This window comes from Ananas comosus, linkage group 5, assembly GCF_001540865.1.
Source record: "Ananas comosus cultivar F153 linkage group 5, ASM154086v1, whole genome shotgun sequence".
Classification (NCBI taxonomy): domain Eukaryota; kingdom Viridiplantae; phylum Streptophyta; class Magnoliopsida; order Poales; family Bromeliaceae; genus Ananas; species Ananas comosus.
The window spans coordinates 14288949-14313610 of NC_033625.1; the positions used below are offsets into that span (position 1 = coordinate 14288949).

A 24662-nucleotide genomic window follows, 5' to 3' on the forward strand; every position below is an offset into this window, starting at 1 on the left:
TCATTTTGCCCTCTTCATTAACACCGTACCCTTCTGAAAATATTTTTAAAATTTTAAGGGAGTAAAATATAAATTTTTGAAAGTTAAAGAGGGATAGTGAAAAAAATGTGTTTTTTGTGGGAGGATTTTTTATAATTTAGCCATATTTTAATTTATATATCCGGTTTATGGAGTTGAACCGAACCGGTCACGGTCCGTAGATTTAATAAACCGTATCCGGCACCCAAACGATAAACCCTAAACCCCTCCTCTCCTCGTCTCCCGCAGTGTCGTCTTCGTCCTCAAACCCTAGCCTAGCGAGGCCGCTCACATAGAGAGATGGTCCGCTCCTACGCAGCGAAGGGGCGGAAGAAGCGGCGGAAGAGGAAGCTCGAAGAGGTGGTCGAAGACGATGAGGAAGAAGTAGTAGAAGAAGAGGAAGAAGCGGGGCGAGAGGAGGAAGGCAATGGAGGAGAGGTGGAGAAAGAGGTTGAGGAGGAAGAAGAGGGGAGGAGGAGGAGGAAGGCGCATGAGGACGACGACGACGAGGTTCCGGGGCTCCCCGTGGTGGCGCGGCCCGTCGTCGATGGCGGGAGGAAGCGGCCGGGGGTCATCTTCGTCCTCGAGAAGGCCTCTCTCGAGGTCGGCAAAGTGGGAAAGGTGAGTTTTTTATATCGATTAGGGTTTAATTAGGGTTTTGTTGGATATAGGCTTTGGTTATGTTATGGGGGATTTAGAGAATTAGGGTTTTTCGATAGTAGGGTTCGAGAATTGGGACGTAGAGGATCGAAAATTTGATTTAGTTCGAAATGAGTTACAATTTTGGGAATGTGATCTTGACTGGGGTTGCTCTTTCTTGCTATATACTGTGATCGATTAAGGTTACTCTTTCTTGCTTTCGAAATTGAGGAGGCGTTTAAAGTTTTCCTTTTTCTGGTTGTTTTTTATCAAGGGTTTGTGATTAAGTTTCAAGTATTAGGTTCTGCAGAATCCGAACAGTAGATTTTAGATTGTTATCAAGGGTTTGTGATTAAGTTTCAAGTATTTAGGTTCTGCAGAATCCGAACAGTAGATTTTAGATTTTTATCAAGGGTTTGTGATTAAGTTTCAAGTATTAGGTTCTGCAGAATCCAAACAGTAGATTTTTAGATTTTGTTCAAAATGAGTGCGGAGGTGTCGCCTATTCGGTGGCCTTCTTCTTTGAGCAACATGATCCAAAATTGTGCAATCCACTATAAACTGTGTAATGATCCAGCCTACTAGCACTAATAACTTGTAGGGTCGCGAACCACCTGCCTAAAATGCATAAGCCTAGTTTTTAACTCTACTGTGTCCGTCACGTATAAACTCTTCGCACTGTTTCACGTTATTCGATGTGGGGCTATTGGGGTGTCTTAACGCCAGTACCTAGTTTTGCTATGAATCACGGATTGTCGCGCCGATAAGCCCATGTAGACCATGCCGACATATATATGGGGAGTGCACCAACCCATTCCCGCGTGCCGTGCCGTGCCGTGCCGTGCCGTGCCAATGGCACACCGGAGAGTCCTTGCTCTGAATCCGCACTCTTTATGCTATATCATATGTTTCTTAGACTCATTCACGATGAGTCTTTCTAGCATATATTTTATGCATTTGTATGCATCCTTCTAACTGCTTCCGAGGGTTACTTAAATATTTTTTTCTATATATATTTTTTCAGAATTTACAGATGTTGAACTCAGATGATCATGCTAACTTCCTAAGAAAGCAGAATCGCAATCCGGCTGATTACCGGCCTGATATAATTCACCAGGTATTGTGAACTTCTTGATGCTCTTATGCCATTATGTGGTTAACTAGGTCCAATATTATTGGTATACTGAACTTAAAAACTCAAATTATAGGGTAAATTTCACTTTTGGTCCTCAAACTTTAATTTGTAGCAATTTCTGGCTCAAACATTTTTAATTTGTGCAACTTAAGTCATACAATCCAATTTTGTTGACCGCATACTGATGCTTTGCTGATGTGGTAGTGATATGGCAACTTAACAGTTGCCACGTCATCGATTATAAGATCTCACATCACTAACATATCAGCAACATATCATTACTTAACTAAGAAATTGTACTGATTGCAATCATTTAGAAAGCTTTAGCTAGATATTATAACAAATTGAGGACCAAAGTGTCGCTCACCTTAGTTTGAGGATCAAAAGTGTAATTTGGACTAAATTATATAAGGGAAGAACATTGTTGACTTTCAAGAATTCTAAAATGCCTGTTGACATTTGAGGCCAAATAACATAGTCACAATATTCTAAAATGTAAAAGCCACATTGCATGTGCTACAAAAAGCATGTCTTAGATATGTATGATTAGCTTGTCGCTGATCCTCGAACTTCTGTATTATTTTCTTCTCAATTTGCTTGATTTTGACCTTTGACTTCAACTGATATCTGCATCAGGCGCTTCTTGCAATTTTTGATAGCCCCCTAACAAAGGCTGGGAGATTGCAAGCTGTTTATGTTAAGACGGAGAGAGGAGTACTTTTTGAAATTAAACCTCACGTTCGCATGCCACGCACGTTTAAAAGGTTCTGCGGTCTCATGTGTAAGTTACAGGAAACCACTGCCGTTTTTTCAGTACAGTGTTATCTTTCCAGGTCTGTTTAATTTCTGTATATTATGAATATGTACCATATATATATCCCGACAGAATTATTATATACTTACACGGCAAATATTAATTATCATTTATGTCCTTTAATGAACTTTATTTCTTACATATGCACCGAGTAAAATGCTCTCCTTGAATTGGATACTGCAAAACGAGCTTTTCCCTTTAATTGGATTAAGCTTCAACTTAAGAGAGGCGTCATTTTAAAGAAACTGCATATTTGAAAATTGAGAATTTTGCTGGGTTATATGTGAATAGGGATATATTTCTAAAAGCTTCTATATCTTTCATAACGCTTATGATAATACTTTCCATTCCAGCACAATTACTGCAGAAGTTGAGTATTACCGCTGCTGGCAAGCGTGAGAAACTCCTTAATGTCATAAAGAACCCTGTGACCCGCTATTTACCTGTCGACTCACGGAAAATAGGTGAGAAGTTTTAATCATTTTTTTTTCCCTATATTTATAATACAATCATCAAGCCATTAAAGCGCATTCTAATGCTTGCGGACGATTTGTAGGTCTCTCGTACAGCGCAGAAAAATCAGTTAATTTATTCGATTATGTTGCTGGAGCCAGCGACGACGTCAGCCTTGTCTTCATTGTATGTGCAAATTTTGACACAATGTATTTATTTATTTAGAAATGTATCATTCTGCATGATCACCTTTTCTGAGCTTTGTCACAGGTTGGGGCTATGGCTCATGGGATGATCGACAAGGAAAATACAGATGATTTTATATCGAGTGAGTAATCTTTCTAATTAAAGAGATTTTATCTGAGATTTTTTATTATGAAGCATCAATCAGTATCAAAATTGCACTTGAACAATTAACTTCAATTACTATTTTCTCTCTCTCTAATTATTGTCGTAGTTATTTGTTACTCTGTATTTAGTAAGTATTCAAAGAAGCTCATAGCTTGTGAGCCAGCCCGAGCTTGATTTCTTTCGGCTCGGCTCGAGCTCACCTGTTTCGTAAACAGGCCGAGCTCGAGCTAGATTTGTAAGCTCGATTTGTTAGGTGAGTGTCACTTTGGCTGAACTCAGCTGGCCCGAGCTTTTTGCTCAAAAGAGCTCGGATGCGCTTTAATGTCCTTTTGAGTTTTAGTTGTCTTCTTCCTTGCTAGCATCATGAAATGCTTTTCCTCGTGTCGCTGGTTCGAAACCCAGTGTGCACAGATTTTATTTCGTGAAGGGGAAAAAAAAGAACTCCGCAGGCCAACTAGAACTTCAGAGCAATGTAAAGATCATTTCTCGAACTCTGAAAACGACGGAAAACCACCAGAGCAATCTGTTTTTGTTGAACATGGCCTCTAGAGAGCATCTTTTTTCGTCGCAAAATCGTACTACTTAGGTGGCCTCATGGCTCTTTTAAAGTCGGGATGGGTAATATAACCTCCTCTAAACCTTTGTTGTTTTAACTTGCTATTTTGTTCTTCTGCAGTTTGCAGCTACCCTCTGAGCGCCGCGTGCTGCTTAAATCGAATATGCGGCGCATTGGAGCAGAAGTGGAAGATCGGATAAAGGGTACAATCAACAGTGATAAAGATCCGGTGAAACGACATGAACAATCGACAGCAAGTATCTTTTCGGTCATCCGATAGTTCTGCCGATATTTACGCACTTTCTCTCTCCTACTAGCTGTCCTTTCAGAAGCCACTCTCTTTCTCTCTCTCACAGCCTTATATGTTGTTTACTAAATTATAAGTTCCTGCTTGTCACCGAATCAACAGGATTTACATCATGTATTCTTCGTAAAAATTTTGATGATTATGTTTTGCGTAATGTGCATTATCCTCGCCATTTTGAACCAGTTATTTTAAGAGTAGGTTTGGGTTCGCCTTTTGACTCGTAACTTTGGAAATGTTTCTCTACTCCGAGAAGCAGCAGCGGCAGCAAGCAAGGCAATTAAAAAAATAATTAAAAAAAAAAACTATTTTACATTACATTGGATAGTTTTTACTTTTAAAGCTACAACCACCTCTGAATCTGACACAGCTTCTATTATAGTTTGTGTGAGGAAAAGGAAATGTGTATAGGAATATTCAAATCTTAAGCATTTTGTACTAGTGGTTTGGTTAAAGTATTTTATATCGATGGTTTAGAAACTAAGAAGTTACCACTATTGGTTTAGAAACTAAGAAGTTATTAATATTTGTGGATAAGATTGGTAGAAAATAACAAATAAATAGATTGAAAAGATAAATAAATCAATAGATAGATAAAATATGAGGGAACAACCAATCTGAGGCCCAAGAATTCATTCAAGATAAATTTTGATCATAAAAAATTCAGTCTCATTCACAATTTACTGAGACAATAATTTTACAACACACCAACTAAATCACAACTGCATTTGATTCTCAAACGAAATCTTTTAATCAAAAATTAAAAAACTTTCGCGCATTCGAACGGCAACGAAATACCAACAAATTGAAATCTCGCGCACTCGCTGTCGCAGAAAATGTAGACAACAAAGTTTATGCAGATGCATAAAACATTAGAGAGAAAAAAAAAGATGATCATAATTTACAGCTACACAGCAAAAGCCGAAAAAAATAATACTACACGCAGAAGAACATGGAGAACATGCCAGGCATCTTCGTGAAGAACTTGAGCGGGTGGGCGGGCATCGGAAGGCACGAAGGAGGAGGCGGCGGCGGCGGAGGCGGAGGCTCAGCCTTCTTGTTCCTCTTCTTCCTCCTCAAATGAAAGAATTGTTGCATCGCTTCCGCACATTCGGGAGCGAGGACTCCTCGCCGTATGGTTATGTTTGGGTGGAAAGGGTGGACGGGGCCGATTGGTTTGTCCGATGGATTTAAACTGTTACTCTCGTCGTTTCCCGGAAAAAGCCTGTAAAAAAATTGAGCATGAATGTTTCACTTTTACTTTCATCATGCACGGTAAAAATGTACAGGCCTTATCAAAACTACAGAGCATTTTGAAATGAGTACCTAAGCATCTATGAATTTACTACCTTAGTTCTAATTTTATAGAATGTCCTACAAAAAATTATCATCAATATTCTGAAGATTACAGATAATTCTTTTATGTTATATAAAGTAAAAGTTAACAAGACCATTTAGGTGCCCGATAGTAAGGAATAATATGTGCAAAACTAGTTTAGGTACTAAAATCAAAATTTTGAAAGGAACCCAGTTCAAAATGGGCTGTAGCTCACGGAAGTAAATCGATAAGTTCCAATTTTCCAAAACTTAAGATTATTAAAAGCTAGGAGTAACTAATAGATTAGTATTTCTCCTCTGTTTTGCGAGGAACCAACAATAACTGTTTCTGTATAATTGGGTATGCGTGGAACTGCATGCACATGTATATATGCATGATGCATGCGCATGCGCGTGCGAACACATACAACCCCGGTAGAGAACATGAACGAGTAAATTTGTACGCAAAATGCCATACCTAACCCAGCTACCATCAGCTCCCAGAAGCTTGTTTGGAGCTCCCCACACCACAGTGTCGATTCTCGCTTGAAGAATTGCCCCGGCACACATTGGACAAGGTTCGAGTGTAATATACAGTGTTGTGCCCTTAAAAAAGAAAAGGTTTTGGTTAAAGGTAAACAATTTCAATCTATAATTAAACAGCGGCGTCCCATCTTTGTTGTTAATTGAATGGGACTTCAAATACATGAACAAAAGAATTTTCAGATAGCTTTAACCAATGGGTCACTGAGCAAGTCCATTGAAAAATTTTTATAGCGACTCATTCAAATGCCTACCAAATCGTATAAGAATTAGATATTGATAACAAATGCATGGCATGTGAATAAACTAGTAACATTTGCAAGTGATGTGAAGTTAACCAAGAGAGAAACTCTTTCCATATCATTGTCCTTCTTTATTGTCACCTTTATAATTGCTGTTATCAGTGTAGTTTTATAAAAATAAGCATGTTCGCAAAAGATCCAGAAGAAAAGCCGGAAGAATAAGTAGTAGAAGCACAATACATCACACAGCAATTACCAAAGCAGATTAAGCAGATAATTAAAGCAGAAACAAAATAGAAGTGAAATGACATGTCTATAAAACTCGCAGTGAGACATCAATGAATATTACCGCAAGGCGCCAACTCCGAAGAACATTGGAAGCCTCGCGTATACAAATCATCTCAGCATGAGCAGTTGAGTCCCTCAGCTCTTCAACTCTGAAGATAAAAAATAGAATAGTTAAAATACAACTGCAATTCAGCATAAAGAATAGGAGTAACATATTTACATACCCCTCCAAGATTGTCTATTAATGTATACACACCCTCAAAATCAACATTTTCATATCTTAGAAACTTTAATTTCTTACACATATACCATTGAATTCGCAAAAATTCTCCTCTTTAAGAAGCATTTTCTGTTACAATTGGATGACTTCCCTTAAAGAGTACTATTGTAGGAAACTACAATTTCCAGAGGACGATATAAAATTCCAGATTTCACAGGGGTATCTACATAAACAGATTATTCTGCAGGTGTGTGATAGTTTCAAATTTGATCTTTTGAAGTTTGTTCTACTTAGTAATTAAGTCTTTCCATTAGTCTACCCTCTGATAAAGCACTATGTCAGCAGCTCCATCAAATTACTGTTTGTTGAAATTGAAACTCCAGAGGATTAGAATTATCTCTAGGGGCAGAACCAAAATTGAAGTCAAACTTCAGCAACTAGTATGAAGCTCTCGAGGTGAAATTGAAATTGGGGCGCAATTTCAAGGGGTCAATAGTTACAACTGAAACTCTTGAGGATGAAATTAAAACATCAAACTTCAGAGACTAAATATGCAATTAACACACAAATGTAGAAGCGCTAAAAGAGAACTCAGAAATGCCGAGGAGGACAAAGTAGAATTACTACTCACAGATTGCAACCACGCGCAATGATTTCCCCATTCTGTACGAGCACAGCCCCGACCGGCACTTCCCATATATCTGCAGCCCTCTGAGCTTCCACCAGAGCCTCCCTCATGAAAAACTCATCCAGCTTCCTCTGCTCACTGTCACGCTTAAACGCTTCCTCCCACTCATCGAACGTTTCTTTTACCACTTGATTATTCCTTTGAAGTTTCCTCTGCTCCAACTCTCCATCTCTCCCTTCACTTTGGACGAACTCATGCGGTTCGTCTATTATAGGAGCTCGTGTGTTCCCGCTATCGGTTATTCGTATTGAAGAAGCCAACGCTTCCTCCCAATCGTCGAACGTTTCTTTTAACACTTGCTTATTCCTTTGAAGCTTTCTCCGCCTCAACTCCCCTTCTTTCCCTCCAATTTGCAAAATCTCCGGCGGTTCTTCTATCACAGGAACTTGCGCATTCCCACTATCAGTAATCTCTATTATAGAAGCCGAAGCTGTATCATCTATTACATTCAAAGGCTGGTCGACTGTTATTACACTAGGAGTACTTCTGCGTCCTTCTTCATTAACCTCAGTCCTTTCTCGCGATTTTCTCGCTAAATCTACTGAAGTTGATGCTGATGTACCCGTTTCTGATGTTATCATCGGTGTATCAAAAGGCCTTTCAATGAGCAATGGTTGTTCTTTGGGCGAGCTGATTTTGCCTTTCTTTTGGGTTTCATCGGTTTCGTGCTCTTGCCCGGAAAACCAAGCCTCGGTACTCGTGGAATTATGAGACAAACTCTTTTTACCTGATTTCTTATTTGGATTGTGAGATTCACCTTGATGAATCCAACCCAATCGAATAATATCAGCGACAAAAGCCCACAACGATTTGTGGGTTTTTTGAGCACTAGAGGATTCACCTGTTTGAGTACTGGTGGTCAGAACAACTTCTGTATGTTTCCCATCTTTATGCTTTGCCGTAGTATCAACTACAGTACCTTGGCTTGTTCTGCCGCGCACTGTTTCTGCCTCAATTTCAGAAGAAATTTTCAATGAATTATCTCTTTTGTCAGAATTTGACATTTCTTGGCTTAGTTTGTCGACAAACTCTCCCACATATGATGCGGAGGAATCCTGTAATCGAGTAGCGGACTCCAAACTACCAGAAATAACCATTTGACTAGTTTGCTGTTGGCTCTCCTCTTGGATTCTGCTCCTTTCTTCCTCCACCTCCCGAATCAGTTCGCGGTTTTCCCTTCTTTCGATATCACTCCTCGAATAATTCGACAAAACAGTATTCTGACCTGAGTCGACTCTAAAACTATGCTGACGTTCGAGACGCCTATTCTCGATCATCTCGTTGTCTAGCCTCTCTATATTAGATGTAGAAACCTCTAGACTTTGTCTATGGATTTCGTCGTCGCTTCTTGTACCGGAATTGGACCCGCCAACAAGATTCACAACAAAAGTTGTATGCTCTCGATTGTCCCTTCTATTCTCCTCAATGCTTTGCGAACTACTACTAGCAATATTAGTGACATTGACCTGAGTTATGTTCTGCACATCGAGTTCCGTATTGTGTACTATCCGTTGATTGATATCGGTTCTCTTATCCCTCGAAACCTCAACTAGATTATGAGTTGAAGAAGACGCATCCCTTCGATCCTCTCTCCTATCATCGCTGCTCCTGTCCTCCGATATATCCACGAGATTTTCCGAGCTTTTACTCGATTCTGTATACCCCGTCAGTTTCTGATCTATCTCGCTGCGCCGATTCGTCACATTCGAGGTACTTAAATCTGTTCTATCGATCACCTGCTGATCGATTTGGCTTCGACTGTGCCTTATCTGCTGTTCTGAGTTCCGAATTGAGGGAAAATTATCTTCCCTAACCCTTTTGTTATCAATATTGCTCTGAGTGTGCCGATTTTGAGATGAAGCTGTAACATCTAATTCTGTTCTACCGCTTACCTGCTGATCGATTTGGGTTCGATCATTTCTCATCAGCTGAGTAGAATTGTCTTCTCTATGCTGTTGATTCTGAATATTGTGATTCTTGACTTCCGATATGTCCATGATTTTCTCCGAGCTTCTTTTCGATTCGTTCTGCCCGACTATTTGCAGATCATATTTCGTATTCTGCTTTGAAGATGAAGCGATGCCGACACTGTAATCCGTCTTCCTCGAATCAAACCGGTTGTGAGAACTACCGATTATCCTCGAATCGTCCTCGACTATTTTCCTATTATTATTTTGATAATAATTTTCCTTTGAATCTGTTCTTGTTACAAGCTGTGAATCCTGCTTACTCACCTTCTTCGCAGCGACCATTTTCCTCAAACTTGAAGATGAACTCCTCGTATCATCCTCACGCACATTGATTGTTCGTGCCGATGCTTTCGATCTACTTCGCGCCTCATAACACAATTCTTCGTCTCTCTCTTCGTCCTTACTATCTTCAATCCTCCGTTCAGATCGGCCTACTACTCGCCGATCTGAGTTACTGTTTCGAGTTCTCTCCTTCAATTCTCTTCTCCTCAAATGCTGTTCCTCCTCTTCGCTGTCGTAATGATCTCTCTCCTCAGCGTGACGAATCAAATCTTTCTTACTCACCTTTGTCGAAGAAGCCCCCGCCCTCCTCCTCCTATCATCCTAGCTCTTGGATTTATTTCTTAATTACTAATACTCCTTAGATCAAATACTATTCCACCTATCTCCTCCTATCATCATCATCATCATGCCTATCAAATGTTCGCGTAAATTTCCGCGACCCGGTCCTCAAATCCCTCTCTTCCTCCTCACTCTCTTCGCTTCTCCGCTGATATCGGGCCGTCCTCTCGTCGACCCTTTCTCTACCGCCTCGATGCGCATCAGATGTTCGACGAAACGCCTCTCTACAAGCCGTGTCATCGTCATGCTCATCATAATCATAGTCTTCTCTCTTTCTATTACCATAAACCCTAGAATTAGAGCCCTTATCCTTTCTAGCCATTTTCTCTCTCTCCTCCCACTCATTGTCGTCGTCGTCGTCGTCGTCGTCATCGTATCTCCATAATTCTCGAACCTGCCTCTCAACAAGCCTCCTCCTCCGCTCCCCACCTCCTCGACGCCGCGATCGCTCCGATCCACACGCCGAGCACGCGCGATCTCTCCTCTCCCCCCTCCGAGATTCCTCGCGGCTCGTTCCCGGTCGGAGATCCGATCGCTCCCACGCCAAGAACCCGATCGCCGCCTCGGCGAAGCCCGGTGCGGCGCCGGCGCCGGCGCAGCAGCAGCAGCAGCAGCGCCGCCGCTCGGCGGCGGAGGCGGCACGCGCGGGGAGGAAGGTTCGGGAGCGGGACCAGTAGAGGAACGCGGAGTGGCGATGGAGGAGGTAGGCGTTGAGGAGGAGGAGGCTAGGGTTTATGGCGACGGAGGAGGAGGGGGGCCGGTCGGAGTAGTGAAATGACGAGTTTGCCCTCGCGAGGAGGGCGGTGGTGGCGTAGCCGCTGTACATGGAGGGGAGGGGTAAAATCGGAAACACGGAAAATTACTCCCCAGCCCCGGCGAAGGTGAAGTGGAGGCGCGGTGTGGTGCTCCGCCGCAATGTAGAAGAGATTGAGTTCCGGGGAGAGGAGGGGGGCATGCTTACGTGGCGGGCTCCTATTGGCTGGTGGTGACGACAAAAAGACGGGTTCATGGGGACACGGTCACGTGGGGCGGTCACGTGACAGCTAAGCGGAGTTGGTAACGCCGTGTACGGTATTATCCTTTTTGTATAATTGTATTTGTACAGCAGTGTTATTTGTACACCGCAAAATATCGGTGTGTTTGGTTTGCTTCTTTTCACTCTGAAATCAAAATCGAAATGGGTAATTTCGTTTGAAGGTGTTTGGTACGCGGGAGTTTCATTCCAATTTCGATTCCCGAGTGGAATGGGAATTCCCCAATCATCTCTTTTTTCAATCCTCCGGATGGAATGGATATTTATGCGGATTAAATTTATTTTTTCAACTTTTTTAACTAAAATATGAGTTAAAATTTAAAAATTAAATATATAATTTTAAATTTTAATTTAAACTTAAATTAAAAATTAAAATTTAAGCAAGTATTTCGAATCTAATTTTAAAGTTTGAATTTGAATAAATTAAAATTTAGTTTCATATTTTAAATTATCCACTCAATTTCAAAGTTTAATTTGTTTTAAAACAAATAGATTTAAAATTTTGACATTATTTCAAAATTTTGATGTAAATTTTTAATATTTAATTTTTAATTTGAATTTAAATTAATATATTATAAAGATAATGTTGGTATATTAATTTGATTACGTTTTTTGTATCCACCTGAACCAAACACCGACAGTAGGAATGTTTTATTCCGATTTCGATTCAGATGATGAACGAAACAGAATTAGATAATGAGTCATTCCGATTCCGATTCCGGCTTATTTTGATTCCGATTCCGATTCCGATTCCGACTCCGACTTCGAAGCAAACACGGCCACGGTGTCTATTAACTTATATGAATCTCTAATATTTTTTTTGCCAGGTGGCAAGTTATTTTTCACCATCACCATTTTTTAATCAAACTTTTAATTAATATATTTAATTAATACATCTAAACATTCTATTATTAAACTTTCAATGGCAAGTTGTCCTTCACCCTTATCAGCATTTAGTCTTTTTTTTCCTTCATCAAACTTTCAATTAATACATTTAATTAATACATCTAAACATTTCTATTACCAAACTTTTCCTCCACCAGATATTTTATCTCCAATTAATTTATCAATTCTCTCTCCCTCATCTTTTTCTCACTTCCCTCCCTTCTTCTCTCACTAATGTGCGCCCGTCTCTCCCCTCTGCCACGGCCGAAGGGAACGTCGTCATTTTCACTATCATCGTCACCGGAGAAGATATAGTCGGTTCCATCCCCGCTACCAATAGTGAGAGACCTTTCGTGAGTATGGCAAGTGAGGTATATAAGAGAATATTTGATGTTTTCCTATAATTACTCCTATAATTTTTATCCACTACGGAGCCTGGGCTCCTCCACTAATATAAATTTTATATCTTATCATTTTAGAATTATTATTATACATATCTTTTATTATTTTGACTAAATAATAGAAAACTTTCTTATAAATACCCTTCTTTTCACTTTTCTTTTTAATTTTTAAAAATTTATATTTTATCAACTCAATATTTAAATTACGTATTTAACTCCTCTCCATTAGGTTTCCATTAGTATTTTGTCAATTTCTTATAATTTATACCAACAATATATTTGAAATGAAAAAAAATAAAAATTATTTTCTTATAAAAATAACTAAGGATAATTTTGTCATTTTTCTCTCTCCATTACCGCTATATCCTTCGAAAAAATATTTTAAAATTTTAAAAAAGCAAAATACAGATTTTTTGCAGTCAAGAAAAAAAAAAGCTTAAAAAAATATAGATTTTTAGAATTTTAAACTTGTGTTTTAATTTAAAAAAATTTTTAAAAAGTAAATTTAATCCGAATGAAGATTCAATTTCTAATTCTCCTAGGTTGGATTGGACAAGAGAGTAATTAGGAGAATTTTTATTCACCCGGGAATCGAAATCAGAATGAAAATTTCACATATCAAATACGGATAAACGGATTCGTCGATTTCAATTTCGATTTCGATTGCAGGGTCAAAAAGGGCTAATCAAACACGCCCTTATTTCAATTTTTGTTGTTTTATGTGGTAAGATGGACTAAATAGATTTTTATTGTTACTATAAAATTTTATAGGATTATATATGAGACATGCCACTAAGACACTCGTGTAATTAATAACCTCAATTAAGGAAAGGGTTGTATTAAATTATTTAATAAAGTTTAGGTTAATTTAGTAGTAAAAATTTAAGTGTAAATTCCATTTTTGTAAAACAGGTAAAGTTTAGGGGGCTCTGCGCATTTTTTCCAGCAAGTTTCCAGTTTCCACCCCCTCTCTCGATTCATCGTCTCGCCTCCTCCATTAACGCCTCTCTCTCTCTCTCTCTCTCGCTGCGATTAGGGTTTCCATCCTTGGGTTTGGGTTCTCCACCTCTCTCCATTACCTTCTCTCCGTGGCCATTAGGGTTCCGATCGTTCGCAGGAGCGCCGAGCGCGGCGGAGATGGACGAGGGCGACGAGGACTACGTGGTCTACGGCACCCCGATCGAACGCGAGGAGGAGACCTCGGCGCGCAAGCGGAGGGCCATCGCCGACGCGGGGCAGCTTCGCGCCCTCCCCCCGTGGAAGCAAGAGGTCCCCTCTCTCTTCCTCTCTTCTCCTTTGTCGCATCCTTCTCGGTGCTTGTTTGGCCCTGCTTCTGCTGCAAGAAGAAGCACTTCTTCTGCTGCGGGAAGGGGGAATGAGATTCCGAGCCTTAAAAGCAGAAGCGCCATCAATTCGACGCTTCTGATTCTGCCGCACAAAGAATCTGTTGGGGTTATGTTAGTACAGCGCTTCTCTAATCGAACTAGTCTAAAGAGCACTTCTTTGAAAAGCACTACGTTCGTAAAGCAGGGACAAGAAGACCCTCGGATAGACGTTTAGACAACTTTAAGATTAGCTTTTGGGAAGTATTTAGATTAGCCCCCTTCGATATAGGCATGGTTGTTCATTGCATTCCTATGATATGAACTGTAACACTCTATGTAAAGTACTTGAATCAGCTTCATAATTATCTCTTTTGACAATAAAGGATAATGCACTATTCGCAATTTTCTCAGAAAAAGCTGCAAATTTGTGATTATGTTGCACGTAAGGTTTTGATTGCTTACTTTTGTCATCATCTTTATTTAGCATTTTTAGCGGCAGTAATTGGGATACATCCTCAGAATGTAAAGTGTTACGTTCTGAGCAACTGAGTAGTAGACTACTGCTATAGTAAAATTTGTCTATTCATGATTATGTGTGCATGTTGTAAAGTAACTATAATTTCTTTCCTTTGAACAGAAACACTAATTAAAGTACTTGGTTTTAGGTGAGAGATGAGGAAGGGCGAAGAAGATTCCATGGTGCATTCACTGGAGGGTTTTCTGCTGGATACTATAACACTGCTGGTTCAAAAGAGGGTTTGTTCTCGACTTGCATTGATTAGATATATTGACGCTCATGGACGATATTTAATCACAAGAGCTAAAACTAGCGAAACTAACGATATAAATTACAGGCTGGACCCCACAAACATTTACATCATCGCGGAAAAATAGGGCTGACGTCAAACAACAAAGTATATATAATTTTCTCGATGAGGATGATATAAAGGTAAATTTTGTTTTCTTTTTCTTATTATTAGCTGTTGTGTTGCTTAAATATAGATGATATTTTGGTTTACTTTGAATTTGAAAATAATAGATCATATATTTTTAGCATCCAAATTTGAAGCAAAACTTTGACGCGAATGATATGTGTCATTTGTCTCATTGGCAATTGTCTTAATATTTATTTAGGAGGATAAGATTGATGGTAACTAACTAGGACATTGCTCACTAAAACAAGTATTACCTTTGTAATAAAAACTAAAACAAGCTGGACAAGGAGGATAGGTAGGGCTTTGCCTTCTAATCGTTTGAGTTTGGCACCCTGTCCCCTTCTATATAGTATTCTTACCTCCGGGATAATGCCTCTTTATATTGAAGGGATATCATACGTTTCCTACTGTTACTGATATCCTTTTCTACCTTTTCCTCTGCGGCATCTCTATTCTGACTAGAACTTTTCATCTGCATTTTTCTTGCACTTTCAGTCTCCTTTGAACTGGATCACTGTTATTGTTTTCTGGAGATTTCGAATATTAGGTAGGTGCTATGTTAAATCGAACAAGTTACTAATGTTAGCGAATATTTATTTTCTAATTTTGTTCATGAACATCCAAAATAGCAGAAATGGCTCTTACTCTAGGATCTACCATCTTTTTTTGCATATTTGCTATACCTAGGCAAAGCATCAATAAACCAAGTTGAAAGTTGACCGTCTCCTTTCCACTGATTCTCACTCAATTAACTAGGGGGTAATCATGCAGAGAATTACATCATTTCAAAATATTCATGGTAAAGTTGTGTTAGCTATGCCTTGAATTTTTGGTTCTTGAAATTCTATAACTATGATGCTTCCGCTGCAGTTCATTTCGAAGTGTCCAAATTGACAGTCCATACAATTAAACATGATGTGAAGTATTTGAAACTAGAAACCAACCATGTAAATGTATTTCAAAATGTAGTAGTCTGTTGTAATGCAGACTATCACTATCTACCCTGAAACAATGCAGTAGGCTACAGTTGTAATCCATACCGTTGTATAGAAGCAGGTTGAATTTTAGGCCTTGTAAATCGAGATTCTCTGGTTTCAGCTTGTCCTAATGATTGTGACTATGACTAACAGGACATGGGAGGGCGTGCATTAGAAACATCTATGCAGTTTGATACTTTTGGATTCACTGCTGCTGAGCTTGCACGTAAAGAAGCAGAGAAGGAACAAGAAAAGAGGTCATTTTAAATTTTCATTTGCAAAGTTTACTCGTCTTAGTGCTGAGATCAAGGTTTTAAGTGCCCGTCGGCACGGGCCGTATCCACCATGCCGTACCGTGCCAACAAGATATCGGCACGATACAGACCCCGTGCTGATGACACAGCTCAAAACCCTCTATTCTTTAAATTTGTAAGTAATTTCCTCAATAAAGTTCAAAAGATGTGATAAAAAGACATAATAAATAGTTAGAATATTTTGTTGCTAAAAAAAAATAAATATTTCATGCTATTATGTGTCGGCACACAAGAATTTTTTTGACCGGTGCGCATCGGCACGGCTCGACACGCACCGTGCCGACAAGTTTCCGGCACGACCCCGTGCCACGGCACTTAAATCCTTGGTTGAGATGGTTGATTTTCTTTAATGCATATCATGATTTATTTGCCATGCTCTTGTACTCAGACATATTCTAATTAAACCAGCAGGAAGAGTTCTGGTAGCATTTGTATGTCTTTTGCTGCTCCGAATTGTGATATTAATAGTTCATGGAATTGCAATATCTCAACATTAAAACTTTTCCATTTCAGACCTTCGGCAATTCCTGGGCCTGTTCCTGATGAGATAGTACGTCCTGCTGCAAATTCTATTGGTTTGTTCTGTTGCTGCTACCTGCTGTTTATGTGATAAGCATAGCCTCGTCTATGAAGCTAAACTTTGATAAAATTATGACATTATGATAATTTACAACTTATTACAGGTATAAAATTGTTGATGAAAATGGGGTGGCGTCAGGGTCGTTCCATCAAGGACACTCATGCCGACTCCTTATATGGTATTCCTTCTCAGTTAACTCTCTGTTTGTTTGCCTTTCATTGCGTCGCCTTTCTTTCTTTTGTTTTTTAGTCTTCAAATGACAGTACTGTGTCTGGTTCTTCCATCTGTCTCCATCATCTGTGAGCAGATACAAAAGTCACAAACAGGTTGCTTAATGTGTTACATTACTTTATGTGCTTCCATTAGTTGCTTGATGTTCCAGTGTTGAAAATGCTTCGACTGATTGCCTGCCAGGCAATCTTAGAGATGACTGTTGTTTGAGTGATAGTATTTCTCTAGAGCATCTTTCTGTTCTGTTCTTTCCTGAGTTATGACCTTCTAATTATTGTTGGATGATTGACTAAAGATGGGTAAGCAGTAGAAAGATTTTACGACATGTTATTGCTCTACATGATATTAACATTGATCTATGTTCTTTTGTTTTTCTTTCTTGAAAAATTTTGGTGATCGGAATAGCCATTCATTCAGATAGTCTGCCTCTTTACCAACTAATATAGGTTATTTTCCTATGCTAGGCTGGAGATTGTTTATTTTCTTTAACAACTAGTATGGCATGTTTTCTTGTGCTAGGCTGGAACTAGGTTATAAGTGCTATTTATTGTTGTTTGTGTTTCAGAATCGCGCAGAGAAGCTAGAAAAGCATTTCTGGCCTTTTCTCGTGACAAGGATGGACCAGAACTTGCTGAAATTGAATCAAGTAGGTCTGAATCCGAGAAATATCCTGAAAGATCTGATGACATCTTTGGTGGTACTAAGAGCACTCCTGTGAGTATCTTGAGACCATGGTTACTGATTGAAGCCAGCTAATTCATTTTTCAAGATGTACTTGTTCTTTTTTGTGAATTTTTGCTGATTTGGCAGCGATTCAGTTTCTTAGTACCTTCACAATCTTGAAAGGAATATGTCTCTGATATCCCTTTGTTTAGGTGTATGTACTTAACCCAAAGCAGGACTTACATGGTTTAGGTTATGATCCTTTCAAGCATGCTCCTGAATTCAGAGGTATTGAGTTTCTAAGGTTCTAATTTAACTTCAGCTGTTGCTGCATGCATGAGAATAATCTCATTTCCTTTTCAGATAGAAAAAGATCTCGAGAATCCAGAGACAAGGACCGTGGTAATAACAAAAGTAATGTTCCATTCATGAGAAATCTTTTATCTTCCAAGTGTTTTTATCTTTTGATCTATTACTGTCTTCTTAGAAGTTTAGATACTTTTCAGTTGGAGAGAACTTAATCTGGGACTCAATCATCAGCAGGAAAATATGCACCAGGCTTCGGAATTGGAGCTCTTGAGGAACTCGATATTGAAGATGAAGATATTTATGCATCTGGTAAGCCTTTGGACATTGTAGATTTTGTTTTCACGGTAGTTTAAGATCCTCTAGTCTTTCCTTTTGCTCTCTTATTGACGCTTGTACAACTTGTGCCAAGTCCTTCTATAATTTGCTGTCATGTAGTGATCAATCAAGATAACTTTTCAATATGGCACTGAATATTCTGATGAAATGATGCAAAAAGGCACTTCATGAACTGTAAAACCATTAAATTGCTACATCTATTATGTTATAACATTAAAATAATGGGCCTTTTCCAGACAAAGTTTGGATTTTCTCAAGTTACAATCTTTTGGGTTCTATTTCTTGTTCATCTCTCTACAGGTTTTGATTTTGAACAAATGGAAGTGGAAGAAGTTGAGCCTACAAAAATGATTGGTGATAGCTGGCATAAACTGGTAGACAGAAAGCGGGGTAGTATGCTTAGTTTCAAAGTGGCATCTAATTCGGACTATGTCCTTGAAAGGTAGTCGCTGTTATTTTGTTCGCATTGGTTTTCTTCTAAATTGCAGAAGTTGCCTTTTCTTTTCTCTGTCAAATGTCAATGGTATTAGAATTGGGGGTATGCGATGCCTATGTAGCTTTAATATGCACTATACACACTGAGAATTGGAGATCAGTAAATTTTGCTAAATTTTCGCTTACTAAATATTTAGCGCATGTTTAAATTGGCTGGAGCTTCTGCTTAGATACTGCCGAGTGAAGCTTTTCAAAGATAGCACTAATAGCTGCTTCATTAAAATCCTCCCGGAATCCGAATAGCTCCACACTATAGCAGAAGCAAAAGCTCCAAATTGGAGCTGCTTTTGGGGTTTGAAGTTCGTTGCAGCAAATGCCTAGCTGCTGCTCTCCTGTTCGAAGTAGGGAAGCTGCTTCAGAACCTTGTCAAATAGGCACGTTATCAAATAGACATTATGTACTAAATTTCAATGTAACTTGTTTCAGATTTCGCCCCCCTGTTATTCCAGCTGATTTTGAATCACGGCACAAGTTTCCTACCACCCTTGAGAGTACAAATAAATTTCCTGAATTACCCCCTCCAGAGGTTCCTCCCCCAGAAGACAACAACTTGAGATTGTTAATTGAGGGGTCCGCTGCTATGGTAGCTCGATGTGGGAAATCAATTGAAGACCTATACAAGGAAAAGAGTAAAACAAATCAACTATTTCTTTTTCTTAGTGGAGGAGAAGGACATAACTACTATGAAAGAAAGTTATGGGAGCAGAAGCAAAAGCGCGGTGACCTTGGAAGACAGAATAATACAAAGTCTATGAAGTCCTCCGATGAAAAGATGAATGCGGAGAATCGTGGAAAAGTTCTCGGTGAAAGACCACTTGATAGAAGTTCCAAAGCATCTAGCTTATCAGTTGATGTAAAGGAAGTCATTCATCTTCAATCCAATCTTGGAGATACTTTTATCAAACCGGTATCTCTTGTAACTTTTTATTCATAGCCAATTTTCTTTTTCGGCTTTTTCATATATCTCCCTAAAACAATGATCTCTTTACATCTATATCCCTGCAAAATCTGAATACCCCTCGATGATGCAGTGTGTTACAAAAATTCTAAGTTTGTGAGTCATTTAATTTATGAGGGGAAGTTGGTTTCATATTTGAAAAGATTTCATGGTAATTTGGTAAGCACCAGAATATATGTGCAAGAAACGTTTCTAAGGGCTATATATGAAAATTTAGATTTTGCAAGGATATACATGTAGATAGATAATTATATAGGTGTATCAACTAGATGTAATAGTTTTTTTTGTTCTCCCCACTTTCTTCTTTGCAATTTTCGAACCTACTTGTCACTCTGAATTTAGGTTCTTTGATAGAACGTACTAATATTATTGTTTTTTGTAACACGTAGGTTGGATTATCAGAATCCTTGAAGCCTTTTAAGTATGATCCAGCAAAGCAAGAAAGATTTGAACAATTTCTTAGGGAGAAGTACCATGGTGGTCTTCGTGCTGCCCAGCCTTTCATCACTAACATCATGTCAGAGACTGATCGTGCTCGTGAGAGACTTGACTTTGAGGCTGCAGCTGAGGCAATCGAGAAGGGTACATGGAGCAAGGAAAAGGAAACTGATCCTTTATCAATTCTGAAAGATTTACCATTTATTAATGATCAGCGGTTTGTATCATCTACTGAAGTAGAGGTAATCATTAATTTATTTCTCATTTGCTTGTTTTAATGCCATGTTCTATCTGTTTTTGATGACTTATTAAGACGTCGGAGAGTAATTATTTTGGCAGAAACATGGAGTGTCTAAGGATGAGCAGAAGGTAATCCACCCAAAGAGGGAAGAGTTTGAGTGGCGACCTTCGCCCATTTTATGCAAGCGGTTTGATCTGATTGATCCTTTTATGGGGAAGGTAATTTACTAAATTTTGATTACCAGTAGAAGTTTCTTGAATGTTTGACAAAACATCTCTTTCCCATGTATGTATCATGTTTATATTTCGACTTGAGTTCTTGTGATTTTTGTCAATGCATTGCGTTGCACATAGGTGCACAAATTTATATTATTGAATGCTTTGTCTTTAAATTCATTATAAGATATACATCCATTTAAACCTTCATTAGCCTACTGCTGTACCATGTTGCTGGAAATTAACATGTTTTGACTGCATTGTGTGTTGATAAAAATTGAATGCCTTCTACTTATATTCTATTTAACGCCTCATTTCATTTGCAGCTGCCACCTGTTCAAAGGCCGAGAAGCCGGATGGACTCCCTCATCTTTATGACAGAAACCATCAAGAGTTCAAAGAGTGAAGAGGCCATAGCTTCAACGAGAGATTCAATACTATTATCTCACTCGGAATCAAAGGAGACTGAGAAACAATTAATTACACAGGAGACCGATGCTGAGCCAATCGCTGCTGATGTACAAAGGCCGGTTGATCTGTATAAGGTACATATGTTTTTTTTTTTTTCTTAATGAAATTTTCTTTTTTGAGATATCGACATATATACCATGGCAGGTTTATCTCTATACATATATCTATACCACTGCAAAATCTCAATATTTATATATGCCTTTAAGAGGCTTAATTATTTACATCGTTTATACTTTTGTAGTAAACAAAATGCTCCTATTTTAGACCAACTTCCCAGGTTAATCAGATGACTAGCCAATTTAATTGTATTTTTGTAAGAAACTGCACTTTCGAGAGGTCTACATTAATTCAGATTCTGCAGGTGTCTTTATAGTACAAGTACAATCCAGCTTTTTTTTATCTTGCTTGCAGTGTTGTGTTTAAGCTAGCCTAGACTTTGCTGCTGGAGGCTGATGAAGGAAAGAATTCTTCTTTTCAAGTTGAAAAAAAAAATTGAAGTTCAATATTATTTATTTAACTCTTTCATAATTCTACATAGCAATCAATTTTTTTTGATGTTGTGTACTAGGTGAAACTGCATGATTATTGGTTTGCATGGCTATGCAAAAAATTGGTATTTTGTGTATCTTATTTATGATAAACCTCCTATGATGTGATGATACATTTGTTATCACCAATGCAGGCCATTTTCTCTGATGACTCAGATGACGATGATGCAGATGAAGGAAATTCTGGGCACTCAACTGATCCCGTGAAGACAAATGAAGGTGCTAATATGACTCTAAACCGCTTGGTAGCAGGAGATTTCCTTGAATCTCTGGGTAAAGAGCTGGGGTTAGAGGTTCCAACTGATAAACCTGGCCCACCAGATAAGCCTCCCAATTCGATTCTAGTAGAAGCTGCTTCAAAAGGCGACATTAATTCCTCATCAGTACATGAAAAACTTACTTCCCAACATGAAGAATTTGATAGACCTATGGAGGAAAAGCATAAAGATAATATATCAAAGTCTGCTGATAATGTTGTAACTAATCTTTCAATTAATCAGAATGAGGAAAGTAAACCTCACTCAAGGCATCAAAGAAGCAGGAGTAGAACTCCTGATTCTGATTCTAGCGATGATTATCGGGACAAGAAAAGAAAAACTCACTCAAGACGTCGAAGAAGCAGAAGTCCAAGTACCGACTCTTCTAGCGATAGGCATCGATCTAAAAGAAATAGAAGTAAAGCAACGCATCGTAAGAGAGGCACAACAGATACTGATTCTAGTAGTGATCATCTATATCGTGATCGATCAAAATCAGAAGGGAAAAGTAGAAAACGTTCACGACACCATAAACACAGAAGAAAAGATGGTCATAAAAACCGTTGAAGCAGACTTTGAATGAGTAACTTCCTTCAAGATTGTAAGAGTGTCCTAATGCCCTTCAGCAGTTGCTCTCAGATTGTGATTCATCCATTTTTGTTTTGACATATGATAATTTATCCTTGTTTTCATTATTGTTATTTTTTATCTATTATTTGTTTTGCTTTCCTTTGTGGTGTGATTTGTTTAACTTCTCCTATTAGCACTTCAGTAGTTAAAAATATATTTTGCTTCTGCAATTTTAGATGTGTAAAGGGTTATTGTGGAGAGATATGAGGCTTGTTTGTCCTGGCGAGAGTTTTGTAGAAAGCTTTGTTTGGGTAGAGCTTTTTGAAGAAAACAATAACAGTACTTCCATTAATATCCTCCCAACATCTGCAAGCTGAGTAGAAGCTTTAAATTGGAGCTGCTTCTTTGGGGCCTAGAAGCTCATTCAAACTTCAGCTAGAGGCCTAGAGCAGAAGCTTCAAATTCAACTTCTTCTTTTTGCACATCTCTCTATATGAGCCATTTCGTTTGCCTTCTGGTACCATCTGTTGGAGGCATTGTCTTTTGACTCATGGCGCACAACCCGCTTTATATTACCTTGTCTTGAACATTGGTAGAGCTCTTCATTCTTCTATATGGTGATCTCGAAGTTGATTATGCCTGAGGCAGGTATAGTTGCAAGAAAGAGAGGGTAAGACATTTAATTTGTAGTAGCAACGGATCATCGTGGATGAAGACAAATACAAAACATATGAACATTAGCTTTTATGGTCAACATGTACAGTTTAAGGTAAAATTCACCACACCAGGAATTCAGTCTATGTAGTTAAACTCGTATGATCAAAACTTAAAATACAGTCTGAATACANCTATGAGATATGTGCAACTATCCCTATGATTACATCTTCTTCAGCATATGATAAAAAACAGTGAAATTAGGGGATATGCATCTGTTGTTTTTTCTATGTTAGAGCACAGTAGTCGCTTCAAAATCCATTTGTATTTCTTATGTCATATTTGTTTCTTATTTTCCCTTTAACTTCCTTTAATCACTACTGTGGTTTTGAGTTAGTCTCTTGTTCCAAACCCTCCTGCTTATCACTTTGGTATGCTATTCTTTTTGCAGTCTTAAAAGCCATAATGTCCATTTCTTGGTAGCCTCGCACCGATTGGCATAGCTGCAACCTCTTCAGATAGTTATGATAAGTTAGTTGCGGGCAATGAAAATCTGCTGCCAATGGAAATCTATGCATCATGGCCGAAGTTGATGCCCCATAAATGGAATATCTTCCAAAAGAGTCGGAACACTGTAGTTACAGTGGTGTAAATATGCTCAGGATTTTGCTTGTAATAAATGTACGGGGGTTTTCATACTCCAAATATAACTTGAAATCGTTGAATATTGAGCTTCATGTCGAGATTCTAGACGTATTATTTTCAAAAGCCTTGTACATTTTCATGTATTATTTGTGACAGACTTTTCCTTTTCTTAACGAGGAAGAGAATAGGCAGAGTCTGATGGTTGCGCGGTATTCCTATGCTGATTTGGTATTTCGACATTTCATTCATGTAGTTTGGTTCTCATTCCAAGATCGAGCTATACGGGAATCTTCGCTTGTCTTCTTTCAGGTATTTTACACCGACTTACCACCACAAATCCAGAGCTTATGAATTTTATTTTGTCATTTCTTTCTTCCTGCACACCCACAAAATGACAAACTTCCTTGCTTTAGTTAAATCAAATGAAAGCCTTTTACAGGCATTGACTATTTCTCAATGGAATGTTCGACAAATGTTAATGAGACTAAGGATTGTGTAGTGATGATCTATTTGTCCTCAATTGATGTAGTGATGTTTTTGTTATTTAAAATGCTCTGGAAACTTGTATTAAATGGTGTATTCATCCTTTCTTGCTAAGAGTCAGTGTTACAGATTTATCAATCACTTGATTTGGAACAGTGATGTGGTACAGCAGACTATTGCTGGTGTGTTGTTATTTCAAAGAAAATGATATTCTGATTAGGTGCTTCCACTCGAATAGGTATTCCTGTAAAATCATCTATTTACATATATAATAATATAATAATAATGCAAAATTCAAATTTCATGTGGCTCCACTTGAGAATTGCTGTTTCTTCCCAAAATTATGTTTAGTTGGGTGGCATCCCATTCATTTGGGAGTTGGTTTTTATATTAAAACAATGTTTTTGGAGAGTGCATACTTACATGTCCAAGAGTCTACATGTTTGAAACTATGTGAAAATATAATTTTTTTGCTGGGGTGTATAGGCAAATACTCTTTTTAATGATTATTTTGCAGGGGTGTATATGTAAATTACAAT

General features: G+C 38.5%; 3 protein-coding genes across 5 annotated transcripts; 2 read left to right on the forward strand and 1 right to left on the reverse strand.

Moving 5' to 3' along the window:
• Positions 216 to 4455, forward strand: LOC109711127 (ribosomal RNA small subunit methyltransferase nep-1). The gene is made up of 7 exons (XM_020234051.1): positions 216 to 639; positions 1682 to 1774; positions 2429 to 2573; positions 2960 to 3070; positions 3163 to 3245; positions 3330 to 3387; positions 4087 to 4455. Exons 1-7 carry the CDS (start codon positions 319 to 321, stop codon positions 4164 to 4166), a joined length of 891 nt encoding a protein of 296 aa, XP_020089640.1. The 5' UTR covers positions 216 to 318; the 3' UTR covers positions 4167 to 4455.
• Positions 4889 to 11079, reverse strand: LOC109710335 (tRNA(adenine(34)) deaminase, chloroplastic-like). Its single transcript, XM_020232847.1, has 5 exons — positions 10204 to 11079; positions 7512 to 10127; positions 6722 to 6809; positions 6066 to 6193; positions 4889 to 5495 (listed from the first exon to the last, which is right to left on the reverse strand). Exons 1-5 carry the CDS (start codon positions 10983 to 10985, stop codon positions 5207 to 5209), a joined length of 3903 nt encoding a protein of 1300 aa, XP_020088436.1. The 5' UTR covers positions 10986 to 11079; the 3' UTR covers positions 4889 to 5206.
• On the forward strand, positions 13461 to 23888 carry LOC109710473 (G patch domain-containing protein TGH homolog). 3 transcript variants are annotated; one of them, XM_020233073.1, is made up of 17 exons: positions 13616 to 13747; positions 14469 to 14559; positions 14658 to 14752; positions 15869 to 15972; positions 16543 to 16604; positions 16713 to 16787; positions 17406 to 17554; positions 17716 to 17791; positions 17867 to 17917; positions 18044 to 18121; positions 18449 to 18590; positions 19070 to 19550; positions 19991 to 20281; positions 20379 to 20498; positions 20822 to 21040; positions 21649 to 22372; positions 23447 to 23888. In XM_020233073.1, the coding sequence occupies exons 1-16, from the start codon at positions 13616 to 13618 to the stop codon at positions 22336 to 22338; spliced, it is 2856 nt and encodes a 951-aa protein (XP_020088662.1). In that variant the 3' UTR covers positions 22339 to 22372; positions 23447 to 23888. The 3 variants fall into 3 exon arrangements, with proteins under 3 accessions (XP_020088661.1, XP_020088662.1, XP_020088663.1); XM_020233072.1 differs by lacking the exon at positions 23447 to 23888 and having other exon boundaries at positions 13461 to 13747; positions 21649 to 22571; XM_020233074.1 differs by lacking the exon at positions 23447 to 23888 and having other exon boundaries at positions 18047 to 18121; positions 21649 to 22571.